Genomic DNA, 21,479 nt, shown 5'->3' with positions numbered 1-21,479 from the left:
TCCCCAGATACTTAAACTCCTCCACCTGAGGCAGGACGACCCCCCTGACCCGGAGAAGGCACTCTACCCTTTTCCGGCTCAAGACCATGGCCTCGGATTTGGAGGCACTGAGCCTCATCCCGGCTGCGAACCGCTCCAGTGAGAGCTGATCACGATCTGATGAAGCCAACAGGACCACATCATCCGCAAAAAGCAGAGATGCGATCCTAAGGCCACCAAAACGGATCAACACCTCGGCTGGTCAGAGATTCTGTCCATGAAGGTAATGAACAGAATCGGTGACAAAGGGCAGCCTTGGCGGAGTCCAACTCTCACCGGAAACGAGCCCGACTTACTGCCGGCAATGCGGACCAGACTCTGACACCGGTCATACAGGGACCTGACAGCCCGTATCAAAGGGCCCGGTACCCCATACTCCCGGAGTACCCCCCACAGGGCCCCCCGAGGGACACGGTCGAACGCCTTCTCCAAGTCCACAAAACACATGTAGACTGGTTGGGCGAACTCCCAGAACCCTCCAGGACCTGCTGAGGGTGTAGAGCTGGTCCAGTGTTCCACAACCAGAACCAGAACCACACTGCTCTTCCTGAATCCGAGGTTCGACTATCCGACGGATCCTCCTCTCCAGGACCCCTGAATAGACCTTACCAGGGAGGCTTAAGATTGTGATCCCCCTGTAATTGGAGCACACCCTCCGGTCCCCCTTTTTGAACAGGGGGACCACCACCCCAGTCTGCCAGTCCAGGGGAACTGCCCCCGATGTCCATGCGATATTGCAGAGTCGCGTGAGCCAACACAACCCTGCAACATCCAGAGCCTTAAGGAACTCCGGGCGGATCTCATCCACGCCTGGAGCCCTGCCACCGAGGAGCTTTTTGACCACCTCGGCGACCTCGTCCCCAGAGATTGTAGAGCCCAACCAAGAGTCCCCAGGCTCAGCTTCCTCAACAGAAGGTATGTTGGTGGGATTGAGGAGGTCTTCGAAGTATTCAGCCCACCGGCCCACAACGTCCCGAGTTGAGGTCAGCAGCGCACCATCCCCACTATAAACAGTGTTGGTGCTGCACTGCTTCCCCCTCCTGAGACGCCGGATGGTGGACCAGAATCGCCTCGAAGCCGTACGGAAGTCTGTCTCCATGGCCTCTCCAAACTCCTCCCACGCCCGAGTTTTTGCCTCAGCGACAACCCGAGCCGCATGCCGTTTTGCCCGCCGGTACCCATCAGCTGCTTCTGGAGTCCCACAGGCCAAAAAGGCCCAGTAGGACTCCTTCTTCAGCTTGACAGCATCCCTCACCGAAGGTGTCCACCAACGGGTTCGAGGGTTGCCGCCGCGACAGGCACCAACAGCCTTGCGGCCGCAGCTCCGATAGGCCGCCTCGGCAATGGAGGTACGGAACATGGTCCACTCAGACTCAATGTCCCCCACCTCCCCTGGAACGTGTTCAAAGTTCTGCCGGAGATGGGAGTTGAAGCTCCGTCTCACAGGGGACTCCGCCAGACGTTCCCAGCAGACCCTCACTACACGTTTGGGCCTACCAGGTCGGACCGGCTTCCTCCCCCACCACCGGAGCCAACTCACCACCAGGTAGGGGTCAGTGGACAGCTCCGCACCTCTCTTCACACCTTCTGCTCCACGTTCACCAGGCCTCTGTTCCCTGGGTTTGGGTTGGGACCCGGCTCATGGGTCCAGTTTCTTCCTGCTGTTGCTGCACCAACAGCCAGACGAAGCAGACATGCTGCCAGTTCTCAGCATTTTTAAACTCTGACCATGTACGAACCAGCAGGAGGAGGATTTACTACAACATGTTTTAGTTTGTGAAGCTCTGTGATCCTCATGTCTGTGAAAGATGCTACAGAAATACAATTTTACTTTACAGAGCATCTTTCCAAACAAATCACAGAAGAAAACTAAAGACACAAACATCAGCACATCCACAAGCTTTGATGTAGATAAAATGTTGTTTAAAGCTCAGAGTTCAACATTTTCAAATTAAACATAAAAGAGGAACAGAGTCCGGTTCTGCACTTTGAAATGTAAAAAGCTTTTTATAAAGTTCCCAAAAACATGTTGTCATGTTTCTGTTTTATTTAAGATCCAACTGCAGATTAAAGAAACAAAACAAAAAGTTTTTCTGCTTAAACATGTTAAATCATGTTAAACATTTTGTTTTTTCTTAATTCTATGTAAAGTTTTACTGAATCACAATGAAAAATAAATATTGAACTGGAACTGTTTTATATTACATCTTTACCCCGAGTTATATTTGTTTATAAACAATGTAATGTAATAGATATGATCGTCATAAAAACACACCATCAGCTCACTGCAAAACCTTTATTTTGAAAAGTATAAGAAAGATTTATTTTGAAAGACCAACATCATTTTATATATTCCTGGTTTAGATCCATCAAGTCGCAATTCTCATGCTCTTATTTTGAAGTTTCTTTATACAGTAGATCTATTTCTTTTCCTCTTATTCTACTTTTTCCCCCAATAACTTTATTTAAAACAAGATACACAATATTTAGTATTGCAACATCGTTATAGAATATGTAAATCATAATGTCAAAATTAAATTGGTGCTGAAACGTCTTTAGAGGGCAGATAAGATTAACATACAGATCAAAGTGTTTTTGGTTAACGTTAGCTTAGCATTAGCTTCCACTAAACACCATGTTGCTACAGCACCTTAGCATTAGCAGAACTAATGTTTGTGATTAGTGCTGTAGTGTTAGCGTAGCTCACTTTGTAGTTAGCGCTGGTATAGAAATCAGGTTCCTTCAGGATTAGCTCCTTTAGCTCAGAACCAACACTGTAAAAAGTCACTTTGAACAGATTAAGTTGTTTTTCAGGTTCTTTCAGTTGACGTTGCCCATCAAGGGTACCGACTTTCTGGACCCACCTGGGACAGAAATGAGCAGCAGGAGACGTTATGAAGCTCATGTGTTCCTCCAGAGGCAACAACAGAAACTGTTTCCAGTCTCAGTAGGAGCCGCTGAGGCTCCTCTGGCTCCAGGCCGCCTCTCAGTACCCAAAGGTCTGTTTGATGGCCTGGAGGTAAAAGCGCCTCCAGCCCTCCCTGGTGGTCTCCTCCTCTCCAGCAGGAACTCCTCGGGCCTCCAGCTCCAGCTCCGTCTCGTCTCCTCGGTCTGCCAGCTCCAGCCTGATGGTGGCGCTGTGCTCTGATGGAGCAACCAGAGGGCTCAGGCGTTCTGCATGCAGCAGCAGCATCACTTCATGGCATAAAGACTCACCGCTGGGCCAAGTCCTGAAGCGCCACCTCATCTCAATCCTCCGGTCTGGTACCTTCAGAGAGAAACCGTCTGGTTACGGAACATGGATCGATTTTATGTCCGACGGGACCGAGACCTCACCAGCTGTGTGAACTCTCCGCTGACGCTGCCGTCAAGAAGAAGGAACTTTCCTCCTCGCCGGGCGTCAACAGTCGCTGCTGAGCGCGTAAACACCTGGACAAACTGGACAGAGCAGAGGAGCCGCGTCAGACGGAGCCGTCAGAACCCGTTCTGCAGAACTCGATGGCATTCTGAGGGACAGATCGAAGACATGCAGGAAGTCGGCCAGTAGTGGGCGCTCTTCTGCTGATCATTTATTTTTAGAGTGCTTTAGCGTTTTGGCTAACTTTGAAAACGTCTAGTGATCTCAGAATCTGGCCGTGTTAGTGTTGGCGTAGTACTTTAGCGTTAGCTTTCGCTGTACTTTAGCGTTAGCTTTCGCTGTTGTTTAGCGTTAGCTTTCGCTGTACTTTAGCGTTAGCTTTCGCTGTTCTTTAGCGTTAGCGTTCGCTGTACTTTAGCGTTAGCTTTCACTGTTCTTTAGCGTTAGCTTTCGCTGTTCTTTAGTGTTAGCTTTCGCTGTTCTTTAGCGTTAGCTTTCGCTGTTCTTTAGCGTTAGCTTTCGCTGTTCTTTAGCGTTAGCTTTCGCTGTACTTTAGCGTTAGCTTTCGCTGTACTTTAGCGTTAGCTTTCGCTGTTCTTTAGCGTTAGCTTTCGCTGTTCTTTGGCGTTAGCTTTCGCTGTTCTTTAGCGTTAGCTTTCGCTAAATGCATGTTGGCAGCCCTCAGAGGCAGTCCAAGGATTTCTGGTTCCCTGGGCAAACAGCCCCACCGGCGCAGCGCTGTAGGGTTAGCTCAGCTAACATTTTAGTTAGCATCGGCCACCACTGTCAACCTTGTGATTCCTTAGCTGGGTCCGTTTGGTCGGTACCTCCTGGTTGATGAAGGTCCTGTAGAGTTCATCAGCAGAGGTATGGAACGTTTCCCTCAGGCTGAAGCTGCAGGTCTGGATGCGAACACCTGTGGGACAGGTAGCCGGGCTGGACGAGCGCTTAGCGTCTGAGCTAACCTGAGGACGACATGGAGACGATGTTCAGGTCCAGTCAGAATCAGCTGGGTCGGGACAACAGGTGGACAGTACCTGAGTTTTACTGGTTTTGACCTGGTTCTTCTTGCTCGCCACAGGTGTGGATGGTTTCTGCCCATCAGCAGTGGGAAGGATCATCCCCTGACTGAAATCTGAGAGGTTAAAGGTCACCTTTGCTGTGACGTTCATTATCCCTGCCTAAATACCTGGCGGTGACCGTCTGTGGACAGCAGACCTGATTTAAGGTCACGGACGTACTGGCCCAGAACCCTGCGGACCTCCTTGCCACCAGACCTCTTCATCAGGTCCAGCAGCGCGGTGCTGGGCTGGTCCTTACACAGACACACCGAGATCTGGACCAAACGGAGCAACTCAACGTCAGCAAGGCGGCTGGACGAGTGCAAGGCCGAAGGTCAACTGACTCACATCAAGGTCGTCTTCATCGTTCTCATCGGACAGGTTGGGGACGTCAATGGTCCCTCGGTACTTCAGTCCACTGCAGGACGTCCCTGGAATGAATGACATCATCAGTGTCGCCCTATCAGGAGCCTCAGTGGTGTTGCATCATCAGTGACATCACAGACCTAACCAGTTGGCCCTCAGTTGGAACTCATAGAAGAAGAAGAGTTTTCCTTTGCGGTTGTTGATGGACGCCTCTCCGTCCAGCCTGCTGACCTCTGTGACCTCGCAGACGCCCTCTGACCCCTCCACCCGGACGCCCAGCAGCAGCTGACGGAGGCGGTCCGAAGACCAGGCCGTGACGTCCCGCTCCGTCCTGACAGGGGAGACGGGAGCAGGGTGAGCGAACAGGCTCCGCCCACCTCTGACATCACAGCGTTTAAAAATATCTGCACATGTGCCGAGCTGCCGGGTCTCATAACGCTGCCACCCTAAAATAACCCTCCAAATTTACCCCTCGGGTCTTTCTGGAGGGTTCTGCTTCTGTCTGAGCGTAACCATGGAAACCAACATGGAGACCAGTTCGGCAGTTTCTGCCTTCAGGTCCAGGAATGGTCTTCATATTAGCTTTTAGAAACTTTCACACAACTTTAAAGGTGAAAACATTTAAACTCTCTAAAGCTAGAATTTCAAAATAAAAGCCTCAGTGTTTCACTGACCAGTGCCAGTTGTTGACGTTGGTGGCATCAGCTCTTTCCTCAACGATCCACCGAGGGTCCCCTTCCCCCCACTTGGCCATCGATGATGGATAAACTCCGGACCGGATCGATCCAGAGGAGCAGAACTGGACTGGGAGTCCCTCAGTCTGAGGTTTGACCCACAGCAGCTGAAACCTGAGCTGCTGCTCGCCACACAGACTTTCAAAATAAAACCACATACAGCTTGACAAAACAAAAGCAGCTGTGATGGTTCACACAGCACGAGAAAAAAATGGTTTCCAAGTATTTAAATATCAGCCCATTTTAATAACAATATGGAGGCCAGACTCACAGAACAACTTCTAAAGCTTTGATTGGCTCAGTTAAGGTCAAAGGTCAGGATTCGGCAATAAGACAGAAGGAGAAGAAAGATGAAGAGGAACGATTTGTTCCTGTAGCGCCAATAACATCAGGAGAAGAAGAACAACAAGATTTGTTTCTGTTAAGGAAGGCGGCGTGTATCCACTACAACTCCCAGAAGCCCCCGCGCACCCGGAAGCTGTGACGTCGAATTCCGGAAGAGAGACTGAGGAGCAACGTCAGGTGAACAAGGTAATAATAGCTGATCGATCCGGATCGATAACCGTTTCATATCCAGTGGGTTTTTGTGAAGCCTGTTGTTACGTCATTAAACCCCAAGATGACGTCAGTGTTCCTGCGGTATGTCACGGCGGGAAAAACCACTTAGATTGTGTCATTTGTTAGCCTGCTAGCATGCTAACAAATCAAAATACAGCCCGTCAGAATAAACTGCTGGCCCTGAACGCGTCATCACAGCGTCGGGTCCAGTGTCAGCACCAGAACCGGACCGTGTGTGAGTTCACTGGTCCGGAAAGGGTTCTGTAAGCTCGGTTTGGTTCTGTGTGTCCAGATGATGAAGAGCAAGGCGGACGAGGAAGACTACTGGAACAGCAGCAAGTACAACGCCTTCACTTTCGATGATGCAGATGATGAGCTGAGCGCGGTAAGACCGGAACCAGAACCAGAACCCAAAAGCGCGAGGAGAGGTTCTGGTTCGGTTTATGAGTCAAAAACAGAAACAAAGCTGCCGAAAGTCCAGATCCTCCGGTTCTATGGCAAACCCTCAGTGTATTTAATGGTGTCGACCAACAGGGTGGATTGACAAAATTACACACAGAAATATACAGTGAAATACATGTGTAATTATTTATATATGTATCATTAGATGATTAAAAAAATTTAATGGCCTTTAAATAAAAAAATTGTTTATATTGGCAATCCCTGGTTTAGATCAATGGCCTAGTCAAAGTTTAGACCTACTATTACAACTGAGAATCTTTGGCACGATTTCTCAGATGTTCTCCATCAATCAGAGTTTATTTTACAATAAACAATGATCAGGTTGAGTACAGAAGCATGCTGCCCTTTTCAGATTTTTTTTTTCCTCCTCACAGATTAAAGTTATGAAATGTTAGATTTGTAATCATGATTTTTTACATTTTGACGTCCTTCCTGCTCAGCTGAACATCACGTTGTTTCCTGTTGGTTTTGTTGGCCGAGTTCAGCTGAAGGAGACCAAGAAGGCGGTGAACAGAATCGGCCCCCTGCTGGCCGAAGACGATGAGGAAGAGTGGGAGCGGGTCAGCTGGAGCGGAGAACCTGTTGGCAGTAAGTCCGCCTCCCTCCCACCTGTTGGGGGTCCTCTGCTCTGATTGGCTGCTCACCTGTGGCTCCTGTGTGCTCAGGTATATCATGGTCCGTCAAAGAGATGGCGGCGTCCAATCAGAGGGCAGACAGAGAGCCCGCCTTCCCCAAGATCTCCACGGAAACGCCGTCGCTCAGCAAGAGCCAGTCGGGCATTTCTCTGAGTTCTCTGTTCAAAGGTGAGACCCTGATCTGGTCACATGGCCGGGAGGCGGAGCCATCTGGTCACATGGCCGGGAGGCGGAGCAATCAGGTCACATGACCGGGAGGCGGAGCCGTCAGGTCACATGACCGGGAGGCGGAGCCATCAGGTCACATGACCGGGAGGCGGAGCCGTCAGGTCACTTGACCGGGAGGCGGAGCCGTCAGGTCACATGACCGGGAGGCGGAGCCGTCAGGTCACTTGACCGGGAGGCGGAGCCATCAGGTCACATGACCGGGAGGCGGAGCCGTCAGGTCACTTGACCGGGAGGCGGAGCCATCAGGTCACATGACCGGGAGGCGGAGCCGTCAGGTCACATGACCGGGAGGCGAAGCCTACAGGACATCGCACACAACCAAATCTGTACCAAACAAAAATATGATTAATCGATGAAATCGATTTGCCGGAGTGGTCATGTGACCGACCTCTGCTCTGTTTCCAGGGAAACCAAAAGGAGGAAACCTGCAGACCTTCAACGACGGTGAGTCAGACGAACAAACGAACGAGTCAGTGAGTCACGTAGCGATGCTAATGTTGTTCCATTTCAGTCCTCGGCGACTCGTCGCTGCGCCTCTACACTCCTGAGCTGCGGAAACCCAAATCAGAGTACAAGGTAATCAGATTACACTGTAATCTGGTTTCTGTTGTTTTCCTCCTCATTTCTCTTGATGATGTCACTAGGATCTGGTCAGCGATTGGTCGGCAGAGGAGACGGTTCAGAGGTTGCAGCAGGGGAAGGTAAGCGACCCGGCGGCGTGCGCCCAGCGGGCCGACCAGAACCAGAACCCTTCCTGTTTGTGCCCCGCAGGGCGTGACTCTGGAGAAGTTCCGCTCCCTGCAGGACAAACTGCTGCTGCTGGACCTGGCCGTCGCCGCCCACGACGGGAACGCCATCACTGCCGTAAAGTTCCGACTCATCGTCACCAATCCGAAAAACTTTGTTCATAACGACCCGAAAACATGGAGCTGCTGGTTCTGACTTAATAAAAACATTGTTTTGTCAACATTATTGACAAGAAAAAGCAGCACATATTTCAAAATATGAAAGAAACGACTCAAAATCTTTAACAGAAATGTAAATAAATCAGTTAAATTTTCATTCTGGCTAAAGTTAGCTTATTGATGAACATTTAGCTGTTAGCAAAACTCAAAATTTATTTAGAGAGCTTTTATATAATCAATATTACATTAATTTGTAGAAAAAGTTCAAATAAAATGGAAACAATGTGTAATTACAGTCAAAATCATTTCTTACATAGAAAATGATGCAGATTCAGGCTAGCTAATAGCAGCAGGCTAGCTAACGCTGTAAAGCTGAACGTTTTGCTATTTTTTTAGTAAAAATATGATTCAGTTTTATTCACCAACTGGTCATGAATCATAAAAATGATCGTTATCAAAATAAACCAGCTGTGGAAGCAAAATGCTAACACAGCTAGCCAAGGCTAACAGTTGTGGAAGCAAAATGCTAACAGAGCTAGCCAAAGCTAACGGTTGTGGAAGCAAAATGCTAACATACAGCTAGCCAAGGCTAACAGTTGTGATTTATGTTAGCATATCTTAATTTGGAGCAATATTTTGGGTTGATAGTGAGGCTGAAACGATTAATCGTGATTAATCGTTATTGAAATAATCGTCAGCTGATTGTGAAAACTTCGTGCCGACTTGTTGAAGTAGGTTGTGTTTGCAGGTTCTGATCTACCTGAAGAGGACGCTGTGTAAAGGTGAGTCTCTCCGTCGGTTCTGCTGCCGCCGGCTGAACGTCTCTTTCTCACCGTTTGGGTTTTTCTGCTCAGAGGTTTTATTCCGGGAGCTGGAGTCCAGGCAGACGGCGCTGAGGCACTTCATCCACTACCTGACAGAGAGCCGAGAGCAGAGGCTGCTGCTGGAGCTGCTGAGGTCTGGACTCACCTGGATTCACCTGGATTCACCTGGATTCACCTGGAATCTCTGTTTGTTTGTTTGCATCTCATTTCTTCTTCTTCTGCTCCTCAGGGCGCTGGGCCGGACAGAGGAAGCTGCTGTAAGTCATCAGCTGTAAAGAGTAGATGCTGACCTGCTGCAGGGCGGCCATCTTGGAGAGGTCGACTGCTCTACTCTCACATTTAATCATTCATAACTCAGATGCACACAGCTATCATAGCCATGTGCATCAGGACGTGTTTGTTTTCTTTAAAAGTATTTTTGAGTTGGATCAATTCATGGTTAATCATGTTTAAACATTATTAGTCGGGTTAACAGAATAAAATATTAACAGAATATTTTTATTTGATGCATAACAAGCATTTTATAAACTACACATCAAATCATGTGTATTTTTTAGTAAGATTCTAAACATGTTGAACAGAAATATCCAGCAGTGCTGAAGCATCTTCTGCTGTTAGCCAAGCAGGGGGGATGACCTCTCCAAGATGGCCGCCATATTTCCATTGTGGGGTCTGCTCTTTATTTTGTTTATGCCAACGGTAAACGAGATGGACGAGCTCGCCTGACTGACTGTCTCCATGGTAACAGCTGCTGCAGTATAAAGACTACAAGAACATAGCGGATGAGAACAAGAGGCGGGACTTCCTGAAGAGCTGCCTCAGGTGAGGAGGGAGAGAATGAAAGGAAGGAATTATAAATACCTCAGGAAGTGTTTGTTTGTTTGTTTGTTTGTTTACGTTCTCATGAGTTTCGTTGGTTTCCAGCCTCCAGTTCGGCGGCGAAGACGGAAATCACGTTCAGGATCACTACACCCTGCTGGAGCGGCAGATCATCATCGAGGTCAGAACCGGGTCAGACTGGTTCTGACTGGTCACCATGAACGTTAGACAGGCGCCCCCAAGTGGTCAGATCAATATTAGCAGTTATTCTGTTCAACTGTAAGATTTAAGCATCCTGAGGCGAGTGAAGCAAAGTGTAATCTGATGTAAACCACCCAGTCGACCTGCTCCCAGTCTGTTCCCAGTCTGTTGTCTGCTCCCAGTCTGTTCCCAGTCTGTTCCCAGTCTGTTGTCTGCTCCCAGTCTGTTCCCAGTCTGTTCCCAGTCTGTTCCCAGTCTGTTGTCTGTTCCCAGTCTGTTCCCAGTCTGTTCCCAGTCTGTTCCCAGTCTGTTCCCAGTCTGTTCCCAGTCTGTTCCCAGTCTGTTGTCTGCTCCCAGTCTGTTCCCAGTCTCCTCCCAGTCTGCTCCCAGTCTGTTGTCTGCTCCCAGTCTGCTCCCAGTCTGTTCCCAGTCTGTTCCCAGTCTGTTCCCAGTCTGTTGTCTGTTCCCAGTCTGTTCCCAGTCTGTTCCCAGTCTGTTCCCAGTCTGTTGTCTGCTCCCAGTCTGTTCCCAGTCTCCTCCCAGTCTGCTCCCAGTCTGTTGTCTGCTCCCAGTCTGCTCCCAGTCTGTTCCCAGTCTCCTCCCAGTCTGTTCCCAGTCTGTTGTCTCCTCCCAGTCTGTTCCCAGTCTCCTCCCAGTCTCCTCCCAGTCTCCTCCCAGTCTGTTCCCAGTCCACCTGTTGATGCTCCTTGTGGTTCTGCAGGCGGCGGACCGGAAGGCGGAGCGGGAAGGAAAGCTGGAAGTCTTCCAGAAGTTTCCCAGAAAAGCCTCCATCCTCCACATGCCGCTCATCACCACCCTGTACTACTGCTGCTTCTACCACTACAACGAGCCGGAGGTCAGGCCCAGACTGGGATCCAACTGGTTAAACTGGGAGGGTCTGTTGGCCCAGGTCAGCCGAACTTCCTGTTTTTCTGTCTCCAGGGAACCTTCAGCAGCCCGCTCAACGTCCGGCAGACATTCAAGGTGAGCCGTGTTTTCTCTCTTTGCTCTGACCTCTGACCTCTGACCTCTGACGCCGTCCCTCAGATCTCGGAGAAGCAGTACTTCACGACGGCGCTGGCGGCGCGGGCCAAGCTGAAGAACTGGGCGGACGTAGACGCCATGTTTAACTCCAGGAACTGGCTCGGTTTCTCCAAGAAGAAATCTCCGCTCAGCTTCCAGCGCGTCGTCGACATCCTGCAGAAAAACTCCGCCCCCACGCGGGTGAGTGGGCGGAGCCAGGAGCTCAGAGGCTAATCTACGGCAAGCCGTTTTAACATACAATCGGTTTTATCGCACTTATATTCAAAAGAGCTTTATGACTACATGTTATTAAATTAAGTTGTCTCTAATTGTAATTTGCTTAGACAGAAACCTGACAGATTTACTGTTGAGTTGTATGTAGGCTTCAATCCACCATATCTAAAATGTTTCAGATATCTTCAGCTAATTTAAAGATCTCGTTTTTAGTTTTAACTAGTCATAATTCTAATTCAAGATATCTTAAATTACCGTTCTGGATAGTAAAAATGCTTTCTTAGATGTTTAAAATGTAATTACAGACAGTCATATTAAACTGACTTTATGTTAAAATGGCTTGCCATATTCCATGCTAACGCTATCGGTTGCTAACAGGTCCTACAGGAATACGTCGGACTCGTCAGCGACGCGGAGCTCAGGATCGGATTGGCTCAGAAACATAAATGCCACGACATCGTCATCAACGTGAGTTCTCTGATTGGCTGCTTTCCGTAGCCGTTCGAACCAATGAAAACGCCTGGGGGGCGGGGCTTTGACGTTTCCTCCGCCTGTCGGCCAATCAGACGTACCGAGACATGAAGGATCGGCAGCAGCTGGCGGAGTACCGGAAGAAGGTGGAGCGCGGTTCGGCGGAGGAGCGGAAGATCGACGAGTTGCTAAGCAACCAGGTGAGGAAGAGGAGGAAGAGCGTCATGGTTTGGGTCACGTGACTCATCTGGTCTGGTTCTTCTTTCACAGCAAATCCGATGGAAAAACTGAGGACTTTTATTGTGAAACTCATGTGCCAGCTTCCTGTTTGGGCGGAGCCAAAACTTCCCGCCGAATCGTCGCCAAGACTTCAGTCGCCATTTCCTGGAAAACTTTAAAAATCCAAAATAAAAAGAGCAGCACTGTAAAAACAGAAAGTGATGGTCCAGTCGGGTCAGAACCGGTTCTGAGTCCATGTTTACGTCATATTAACCATGTCTGTGTCTTATAGAAGGAAAACTGTTAGAAACATGACGTCTGAAGAAATAAAGTGATTTTTTTTTAATCAGTGAATAAAGGTTGGTGATAAAGGCTGCAGTGGCGTCAGAGCTCCAGCAGAGGGCAGCAGCCTCAGGTGAACACACCTGACCGTCCCAGAAACTCCTAATTTTATTATAATAGAGGAAACAAACAGCATAGAATATTCTCTATATGTACGAACTTTATATTTAATATGGTGCTAAAATGTTTAAGAGCTAAATTCACAGAAAATCTCATTTTAAGACATTTTACAGAACAAACAGGTCATTTTCTGAAGTACAGATTAAAAAAAACATGTCATATTTCATCACACAGAGGAAAATATTTAAACTTTCATCTTTTAGTAAAATAAATTCTCAAAAATTCAGATTAAACATTTAAATTTTCTGAATTCTGTTCATTTCTATAAAGTCAACTCAGTAGGTTTCCTGTCATGACTCCAGTTCTCCCTGATGCAACGCACGTCTTCCTTCCACTCAATTTTATGTCAATCTGCTTGGACAGACAACATTTGAGCTCCTTTATAGCAGCGGGTTCACAGATTGACTGACAGCGCTAAGCCCCGCCTCCTGCCTCCGATTGGTTGTTTTTGGTGCATTTTTACAGAAGTTAAATACTGCAGCTTTAATTATTGCACTTTTGTGAAATATTTTAATTTTTTTTAAGCTGCACTAGTTAAAAAGAATCGTGACATAAATTCCAGTTCTAATAAAACCCAAAGTTACCCGGAAGCAGAAGAACCGTTAAAATAACCGGAGCAGGTGAGGCAGGAACCATGTCGGGTCACCATGGTAACCGCCAGGTGAGGCCGCCTCCATGCTGCACCAGCTGCAGCCACCAGGTGGCGCAGTGGCAGCGCTTTCCCGCTGCTGACTCAAACATGAAGGGGCGGGGTCGTGACGGCAGTGACGTCACGCAGGCGGTTTCTCTGAAGGCAGCCGCCGCCGGTCGCTTCATTCAGGAGCAGCGCGAGCGCAGAGGCGGACCACGCGCAGCTTCACAGGTGAGTTTTTACCTGCAGCAGCAGGACGGAGGCTGATCGATCAGCTTCATTGGTTCTGATCGATCAGCTTCATTGGTTCAAATCAATGAAACTGAGAAAATCTGAGGAAACAAAGAGATGAAGCTCATTAAATATTAACATTTTTACCGCATCTTAGAAATGAAAGCTGCTCGTTTCAGTGTTTATTTACCTCATTATGTAAATTAGTTGTTAAATCGCCTCATTTATTTACTGGAAAAAACTCATTTTGTACCAAATTTATGACGCTCAGAACCTGAATTTGATCTGATGGAGGATTTGGAACCTTTTGATTATTTATTTACATGAAAAACAGGAAAAAAGACAAAGAATTAATGTTTTTACTTAAACAGGAGCTTTGGAGTTTTTCAACATGTCATGGAGGAAATTCAACATTATTTAAAAACCAAAATAAAAAACTGAATGACCGAAACAATCACCAAGTGTTGGAACTACAGGAAATAAAGCTGATTTCATATTTCTACTCAAAATAAAAAGTCTCCAGAACAAAATATCTGATTTAATATTTTACAATGAAGCTTTCAGAAAGAACAAAAAGTTATATAGAAATATATAGAAAACATATATATATATACACATACATCACCCTGCTGGATAGCATCTCTACTCTTTAGCTATTGAGCTGTTAGCATGACAGTCATGAAGCTGTCTGTCACACAGCAACAATCTTCAGTCAGAGGCCTCTCCAGATTTGTTGCAAAACTGACTGCTACTGGAGTTTCATGTAGTTTCCGTCTGTTTATTGTTTATCTGCCATGCTAGCAGCCGTTAGCCTGGTTATTGCGCAGAGCAGCTGGTAAACCCCCAGGCTGGACTTTACAGGAAGATGTTGCTCATTCCTCTGATGCAACAGAACCAACGACTCCCACGACTCAGTGACGCTTCAAGCACAGAAACAAAACGTCCTCAAAACGCACCAGCACCGCAGCTTGAGAACCTCGGCTCTAAGTCTGTGTTGTATCTGCAGGATCAGTGAGTCTAAAACCGTCAGAGGAGGAAACGGCTGCAGAAACGAGGCGATCGTCACTATTTATGTTTTGAGGAAACTGCGGCTGAGTGACCCGAAAACTGATCCGTCTAGGATATATTAAAGAAAAACTTTCCAGTTACACCAGAGAAGAAGAAGAAGAAGAAGATGATGATGATGATGGACATTAAATGAAGGTAAAATGTCTTCATTTACAGTTTGGGGTTTTATTTATCAATCTGGTGGTTTTATGTGAATATTAGTTAAATATGAACTAAAACAGCTTCACTGATGGGAAAACCATATGATGCAGAACAAGCCCACATCATCACTGCACCACCACCGTGCTCTGTAGATCTATTACTGCTGCTCTTTATTTAAATTCACTTCAATAACGTTTGTCGTAATAAAAGATAAAGTCAGAATTTAGACGGTTGAATGTTTATAAGGGCTATAAAAAGTGAACACACCCAATAACAGACATACTTCCTAACCAGAGTTTCATCTTCTGACCTTCATGAGTGAAACAAGCCCACATCATCACCCCTCCACCACCGTGTTGCTAAGTTTTGCTGGTGCTAACCTGACTTTCTGTCAGGTCAAAGTTCTGTCCTTCATCCAGACGCAGCGCTTTAGCATTAGCTTATGCTAAATTAGTTTTAGCTAAATACCATCCTGCCATGGTACTTTAGCATCAGCTTTCAGTAAGTACCATGTTAGCATAGCACATTAGCTTCCACTAAATACCATGTTAGCATAGCACATTAGCTTTCAGTAAATACCATGTTAGCATAGCACATTAGCTTCCACTAAATACCATGTTAGCATAGCACATTAGCTTTAAGTAAATACCATGTTAGCATAGCACATTAGCTTTCAATAAATACCATGCTAGCATAGCACATTAGCTTTCAGTAAATACCATGCTAGCATAGCACATTAGCTTTCAGTAAATACCATGTTAGCATAGCACAATAGCTTTCAGTAAATACCATGTTAGCATAGCACATTAGCTTTCAGTAAATACCATGTTAGCATAGCACATTAGCTTCCACTAAATTCCATGTTAGCATAGCACATTAGCTTTCAGTAAATACCATGTTAGCATAGCACATTAGCTTCCACTAAATACCATGTTAGCATAGTAAATTAGCTTCCACTAAATACCATGTTAGTATAGCACATTAGCTTTCAGTAAATACCATGTTAGCATAGCACATTAGCTTTCAGTAAATGCTATGTTAGCATAGCACATTAGCTTTCAGTAAATACCATGCTAGCATAGCACATTAGCTTTCAGTAAATACCATGCTAGCATAGCACATTAGCTTTCAGTAAATACCATGTTAGCATAGCACATTAGCTTTCAGTAAATACCATGGCGGTACGTAGCGTGTTAGCATCAGTAAAACTCATGTTCATAATTAGGACAGCCAACTTTTTACTCAGTGGTTCCACCATCTTTGCGACCTTTAACCTGCTAGCTGACCATGGACAGGTTTCCTGATTCTGACTCTTGATTACTTTTCAACCAGAATAATAATAAACTGTTTGCTGCTCTGAGGAAGTTTGTACACCTTTAGGCTTCAGCACAGCAACAGGTGAACTAAAGTTTCCTTTTCTGATCTGTTGAATAAACTCCAGTTTGGCTGCTGAGATAACCCCACAGGTTTAAACATAAACAGGAATCTGGTCTGGTTTTGACTCTTCCTGCCAGAATAAAAGCACATCCTGTCTGACACGAGTTAGAAAAACGTTGATCTGACCTCAAAGTTTCCAGCAGAATCAGAAAAAGGTTTCCAGAGGCAGCTTGTTGCTACCGTCAGCAGTTTGTCTCCTGGTTCTAAACGTGGAAACAGAAACGATGAGTCGGCCGCTGACGTCTGAAAGGTGGACATTTTTAAGCTCAAATGTTTTTATCTTTGTAATAAAAATCATAAAATTCCCATCAGTGAAATTGAAAATGGTTTTAGTGCAAAGGACTAGCTGGTTTCACACGTTGTTCTCCGATGTGCTGAACGCTGCGGGCAGGAAGGATTTCCTGTAGCAGAAACACGGCGAGTTTCTTCTTCTGCTGCTTCGCTGGTTTAACGTCGACTTTGAGCTGCTTCTGTTTACGTCTCAATAATTTCCTGTGTTGGTCGTTTTCTGGTTTTCTGACGTTTTCCAGTTTAACTGCTCCTGCAGCTCAGCTGATGCAGGGATGGTCGTTAGCGAAGCGGCTGGCACAGAGCGATCCGATCAGTGGCCTCCCAACAGGGATCCTTCACTTCCTGTGTCCAGACAAAAACCAGACCGATTTTCCCAGAGGAAATGAGTCCGTCATAGTGGCAGAGAGCAAATCTAACGTTTCCTTTGAGTGAGGCGTGATTCAAGTCCAGATTTACCACTAAATGTTGCGGTTTGGTGTTTGTAGGCACTTCCTCCCTCAGCAGCAGCTGAAGGGGGATGTCAGCGGCGCCAGAATGACACAACATGGTAACCCTGACTTAAATCAGAAAAAACTAATCAAAGTTAATATCAGAAAGTCCAACAGAAGAAGAATGAAGATAATTTCACTTGAAGCTCAGCTGCTTCATTATCTGACCTCTTATTGACGGTCAGACAGGTGAGTCCGACTCACCTGTCTGACCTGAACGCTGGTCCTTTAACCTACAGACCAGCATGAAGCTGGTCAGACAGCAGAAGCTCCTGGGTTGGTTGTGAAAGTGAACCTGGCCTCAGAGATCTGATCGTTTCCTGTTTCAGACGTGCAGCAGCTCATGTGAACAGACTGGAGACGGTGATGAAAGAGGAACTGCAGCCCAGATAAAGAGCCGCAGGGACAGAAAGAGGAACAGCGAAGACTTTACGCTCAGATCGGTTATTTCTGAATTAGCGCGACTCTTCCTCCATCTCTAGGATTCACTGTTGGCTCTGAAACGCTCTGAAGTCACCAGGCTCTGACAAGGCAACTTTATTTTATAGCACCGTTCAGACACTCAAAGTGCTGAAAAAAAGAAGTTAAAAACAACAGAAACAGATTAAGAGGACCGAGGACTGAACCTTGGGGAACTCCAGATAAATGTACTGAGCTACGGTTCAGACAGGCTGAAGATTTAAAACTGTTCCTGACTTTTCTCTCCAGATGCTGATGTCATGGTGTGATGTCTGACGTCACCCTGCGGTTGGTCTGATCGGCTTTCTTCCTACAGACTCTAGTCCCTGATTGGCCAGTTGTCTGCGGAGCCCCTTGGATTTGATTGGCCACCATGCTGAACGTCACAGGCGGGTTCTCGGTGAACCAGAGCGCGGTCAGCTGTGAGAGGCCGTACGGGCAGGACCGGCTGCCGCTGCTGGTTCTCTACATCGCCGTTCTGGTCGTCGGTCTTCCCGCCAACGTGCTGACGCTCTTCCTCACCTGGCAGCAGGTGCGCAGGAAGAACGTTCTTGGTGTTTACCTGTGGAGCCTGTCCTTGTGCGACCTGACGTACCTGTTCACGCTGCCGCTCTGGGCGGACTACGTCAACAGCGGTCACGAATGGCGCTGGAGCTCGACGGTCTGCAAGCTGACGGGCTACATCTTCTTCACCAACATGTACATCAGCATCTTCCTGCTGTGCTGCATCTCCTGCGACCGGTACTGGGCGGTGGCCTACAGCCTGGAGTCCCGCGGCCAGCGGCGGCTGCGCCACGCCGTGGTCATCACGGTGGTCATCGTCCTGGTGGTGGCCGTGGGCCACAGCGCCGTCTTCACCATGAGGGAGGGAAACGTTGAAGGCTTGAAGCGCTGCTTCGAGCCGAGCCGGAGCAGCAAAGTGATGAGCTTCAGCTACGCCCGCTTTGTGATCGGCTTCCTGCTGCCGCTGCTGCTGCTGGCGGTCACCAACCGCCGCGTCCTGACCAACGTCCAGCGCAGCGCGGGCCTCCACGGCGGCCAGAAGCGGCGGGTCCGGCGGCTGGCGGTGGCCGTGGTGCTGCTGTTCCTGGTCTGCTTCGGGCCGTACCACCTGATCCTGCTGGCCCGGGCCGTCATCACCCAGGTCCCCCGGCTGGTGGACTCGCCCTGCCTGTTTGAGGAGACCCTGTACTCGGTCTACACCATCTCCCTCGGCCTGTCCACCGTCAACAGCGCCGTCAACCCCATTCTCTACGTCCTGTCCAGCAACAACATCCGCAAGGAGTGCCGCCGCGGACTCGCGCAGATCTGCGTGTCGGCATGTCACGGACCGTCGACCAACAGCAGCCAAATCAAATCCTTGGAGCTGAACGCCGGAACCGGAACCGACACCGAGAGACATCCGGTTGGGCCAGAAGAGACCTTAGAGACCAGATAGAAACTGACCGGATTGCTGAATCCACAGGCGGGTCTAAAGGTCCACACCGGTCCGGTCCAGTCCGCTTTAACCCAACTCCAGTCCGTTTGTGAAGAAAGTCCAGTTCGGTTGGTGAAGTGTGGACGCTAACTGACCTCTGGTCCTCCAGACCGGTCTGGGAAAAAGAACTGTGGTTCGGTTTGATGTGTGAACACCAATCGGACTGGAGACCGCTCCAAAAGCAGGAAGTGCACTTCAACACAGGGCATTCTGGGTAAATGAAACCAAAGCTAAAATGCTAGCCTAGCGCTAGCAGCAGAAATGGCTCCTGGTCTTTAGCCAAAGACTAAAGAGCTAAAATCTGACGCCTCCATTTTGTTTCCATCTGGTGAAGCAGGAAGTTGCTCTCAGTGTCTTCAGTGGTTCTTGGTGCAGCGCCCCCACAGGCCAGGAGGGGAACAGGTTGGTTTGACTCAGAGCAGCTGGAGGTGGAGCAGATGTTCTGGTCCCAGTAGAACCGGGTCGACCGGACCACCAGGAGGATGAACATTCTTACTCCTCTCCGCCTCCTCAGGACTGAAGGACGAGACCTTCTGGGACAAAACATTCTTAAAAACTGAACTTCATACGTCTGAATTTAACGATGTTTGTAACCTGATTACGTTTCGGATAAAAGCAGAATGTGAGTTTATTGCAAACCAAAACAAATAAAAGTTGCAATTACAAGTTTTAAAGTCAGTTACCAAAATAAAAGCTGTGATTGAATTTAAAAGTCATAAGTTGTAATTTAAAGTCATGATTGTGAAACACACAAAAAAATTAAGCCTGAATTAAAATAAAACTAAACTTTAATGAACCAAAATTAAAATATTTTGTAAAGTGATGAAAATCTAAATGTTGCAACAAACTTCAGGATGATTTTAACTAAATAAATATGACGTCACTGATCTGATGAAGTCTGAACCGTTTCCTGTTTGCGACGTTTTTATTCAAATCCGCTGCAGATTAAACATCCAGCTGCTTTTTCACACATGAACCACAGACTGTGTGTGTGTGTGTGTGTGTGTGTGTGTGTGTGTGTGTGTGTGTGTGTGTGTGTGCGTGTGTGTGTGCGTGTGTGTGTGCGTGCGTGTGTGTGTGTGTGCGTGTTTGTGTGCGTGTGTGAGTGTGTGTGTGTGTGTGTGTGTGTGTGTGTGTGTGTGTGTGTGTGTGTGTGTGAGCGGATGTCAGCTGTCAAAGGTCATATAGAGTTCAGGCGAAAATGAAAAGTTCAAACTGAAAGTTTCCGATGAAACCTGCATTTGATCATTTCTCCTCAGCTCCGTCTGACCCGGTTCCCGCTCCGCTCCGCTCTGATTGGCCGGCCAGTCGCTTCCGGTCCCAGACCACGCTCTGATTGGCCGCCTCATCAATGATTAACGCGCCTGTCAGACGCGACTCGGGGCCAAATTAATCATTGATACCTGACCTGAAACCGGCAAAGGAGGAAAATGCGGCGTCGCCATGGCAACAAGGCAGGATTTCCGCTTTGCTCGACTCCCGACCTCTTCATCAGAAAAATGGTTCGGTTTCCGCAAAACGTGTTTTAATCACGAAATGATGTGAGAAGTTTCAGATTCTCACAGAAAATAAACAGAATTTATCATTTTTACAACAAGAAGCGTAAATAAATCTGCTTGCTGTCATTTGGTGAATCATCTAAACCAAGAAATTAATATTTAAGTCAATCCTGCTTTAGAACTTTGTTTTCCTTCCACTCAACTTTCCAGAAAAAGCAGAGGGAGCTCAGCCCGACGGCTGCCGACACAACGAGCTTCAGGTTTTTATCTCGCCTTTGTTCTGAAGATGAATCCAGGATTGAAGTTCTGAGATGTTCTGGTAGACCCGGTGGACTGGACCCAGAACCAGCAGGCGTCATGACGACCCGGATCGTCTCCCTGTGGAAACTTCACTTTGATCCCAACTGAGCAGTGGTTCGGTTCTGGTTCTGTTCAGTCCAGGTGAGACGGTTCTGATGTTTAAAACAAGCAGTGGGATATTTCCTGACCTCACCTTTTCTCCTTCCACTAAACTTTCTTCACCCGTTTCACATTTAAAGCGTTTTGTTTGATATTTTTCCTCAGTCTCTCTCTTATTGTTGAATTGTGACCTCTGACCTTAACTGAGGCGGGTCGGCCTCACTGGGAAGATGAATGGCTTTATATGGAAACCCATTTATGCCAAGAATTAAAAAATAAAAGCCCAACAGGAAAATGTAACTACAAGTTCTCATGCAGTGATTTCCAAACTACAAGTTGTAATTACGAGTTTTAAACTCGTAATTACAAGATTGAATGTCTTAATTACAAAGATAAAAGTTGTAATCATGAGTTTTACGTCATAATTATGAAATATAATTTGAGTTTTAGGTCTTAAATTAAGGTTTTAGTAATAAGAAAATAAAAGTTTTAAATGTTCTCCTGAAGTCCCAGAGGTTTAGAAACGGAACGATGCGTTTCCTTCTCCCTGCCTCTTCGTGTCGCCAGACAGGTTCCAGAAATCCTGCAGGTGTAAATACTTTAACTAGACCGTCTCCCTGATCCCTCCGTTTTTCAGGTGCAGAGTAGTTTGTTGGTAAATGTTTCTAGTAGTTTGTTGGTAAATGTTTCTGACGGATCGGTTCTTGGAGGATTCCACTCATCGTTTGGGTTCATTTCCTGCCGGAGCGTTACCTGTAC

At 47.3% G+C, this 21,479-nt stretch overlaps 3 protein-coding genes across 5 annotated transcripts; 2 read left to right on the top strand and 1 right to left on the bottom strand.

Annotated features, from left to right (window-relative positions):
* Window positions 1–2,321: 2,321 nt before the first annotated feature.
* On the bottom strand, window positions 2,322–5,844 carry LOC103457110 (activator of HSP90 ATPase activity 1). Its single transcript, XM_008397058.3, has 9 exons — window positions 5,499–5,844; window positions 4,965–5,155; window positions 4,807–4,889; window positions 4,616–4,733; window positions 4,435–4,532; window positions 4,225–4,362; window positions 3,376–3,477; window positions 3,256–3,307; window positions 2,322–3,183 (listed from the first exon to the last, which is right to left on the bottom strand). Exons 1-9 carry the CDS (start codon window positions 5,714–5,716, stop codon window positions 3,026–3,028), a joined length of 1,158 nt encoding a protein of 385 aa, XP_008395280.2. The 5' UTR covers window positions 5,717–5,844; the 3' UTR covers window positions 2,322–3,025.
* A 103-nt stretch (window positions 5,845–5,947) lies between these two features.
* Window positions 5,948–12,480, top strand: vipas39 (VPS33B interacting protein, apical-basolateral polarity regulator, spe-39 homolog). Of its 2 annotated transcripts, none has more exons than XM_008397059.3 (19): window positions 5,948–6,089; window positions 6,409–6,501; window positions 7,064–7,166; window positions 7,244–7,381; window positions 7,847–7,885; window positions 7,953–8,017; window positions 8,086–8,142; window positions 8,213–8,305; window positions 9,095–9,128; window positions 9,201–9,303; window positions 9,400–9,427; window positions 9,919–9,992; window positions 10,095–10,170; window positions 10,912–11,046; window positions 11,133–11,174; window positions 11,238–11,414; window positions 11,826–11,915; window positions 12,014–12,118; window positions 12,189–12,480. In XM_008397059.3, exons 2-19 carry the CDS (start codon window positions 6,409–6,411, stop codon window positions 12,207–12,209), a joined length of 1,473 nt encoding a protein of 490 aa, XP_008395281.2. In that variant the 5' UTR covers window positions 5,948–6,089; the 3' UTR covers window positions 12,210–12,480. The 2 variants fall into 2 exon arrangements, with proteins under 2 accessions (XP_008395281.2, XP_008395283.2); XM_008397061.3 differs by lacking the exon at window positions 5,948–6,089 and adding an exon at window positions 6,175–6,197.
* A 911-nt stretch (window positions 12,481–13,391) lies between these two features.
* Window positions 13,392–19,725, top strand: LOC103457112 (putative G-protein coupled receptor 132). 2 transcript variants are annotated; one of them, XM_081602743.1, is made up of 3 exons: window positions 13,410–13,461; window positions 14,468–14,664; window positions 17,595–19,725. In XM_081602743.1, exon 3 carries the CDS (start codon window positions 17,719–17,721, stop codon window positions 18,781–18,783), a length of 1,065 nt encoding a protein of 354 aa, XP_081458869.1. In that variant the 5' UTR covers window positions 13,410–13,461; window positions 14,468–14,664; window positions 17,595–17,718; the 3' UTR covers window positions 18,784–19,725. The 2 variants fall into 2 exon arrangements, with proteins under 2 accessions (XP_008395284.2, XP_081458869.1); XM_008397062.3 differs by lacking the exon at window positions 14,468–14,664 and having other exon boundaries at window positions 13,392–13,461.
* The last annotated feature ends 1,754 nt before the right edge of the window (window positions 19,726–21,479 follow it).

The sequence above is a fragment of the Poecilia reticulata genome, chromosome 21 (genome assembly GCF_904066995.2).
Source record: "Poecilia reticulata chromosome 21, P_reticulata-male-v2, whole genome shotgun sequence".
Lineage (NCBI taxonomy): Eukaryota > Metazoa > Chordata > Actinopteri > Cyprinodontiformes > Poeciliidae > Poecilia > Poecilia reticulata.
The sequence above is the reverse complement of the archived record's forward strand: the minus strand, read 5'-3'. Positions and strand labels throughout refer to the sequence as shown.

Coding starts and splice junctions, on each gene's coding strand:
- LOC103457110 (XM_008397058.3), bottom strand. CDS start 5,716: ATGTGGTTTTATTTTGAAAGTCTGTGTGGCGAGCAGCAGCTCAGGTTT. Junction 4,734..4,806: donor ACGATGAAGACGACCTTGAT/GTGAGTCAGTTG, acceptor CGTTTGGTCCAG/ATCTCGGTGTGTCTGTGTAA. Junction 4,363..4,434: donor TCAAAACCAGTAAAACTCAG/GTACTGTCCACC, acceptor TGTCGTCCTCAG/GTTAGCTCAGACGCTAAGCG.
- vipas39 (XM_008397059.3), top strand. CDS start 6,409: ATGATGAAGAGCAAGGCGGACGAGGAAGACTACTGGAACAGCAGCAAG. Junction 8,306..9,094: donor ACGGGAACGCCATCACTGCC/GTAAAGTTCCGA, acceptor TTGTGTTTGCAG/GTTCTGATCTACCTGAAGAG. Junction 11,175..11,237: donor ACGTCCGGCAGACATTCAAG/GTGAGCCGTGTT, acceptor GCCGTCCCTCAG/ATCTCGGAGAAGCAGTACTT.
- LOC103457112 (XM_008397062.3), top strand. CDS start 17,719: ATGCTGAACGTCACAGGCGGGTTCTCGGTGAACCAGAGCGCGGTCAGC.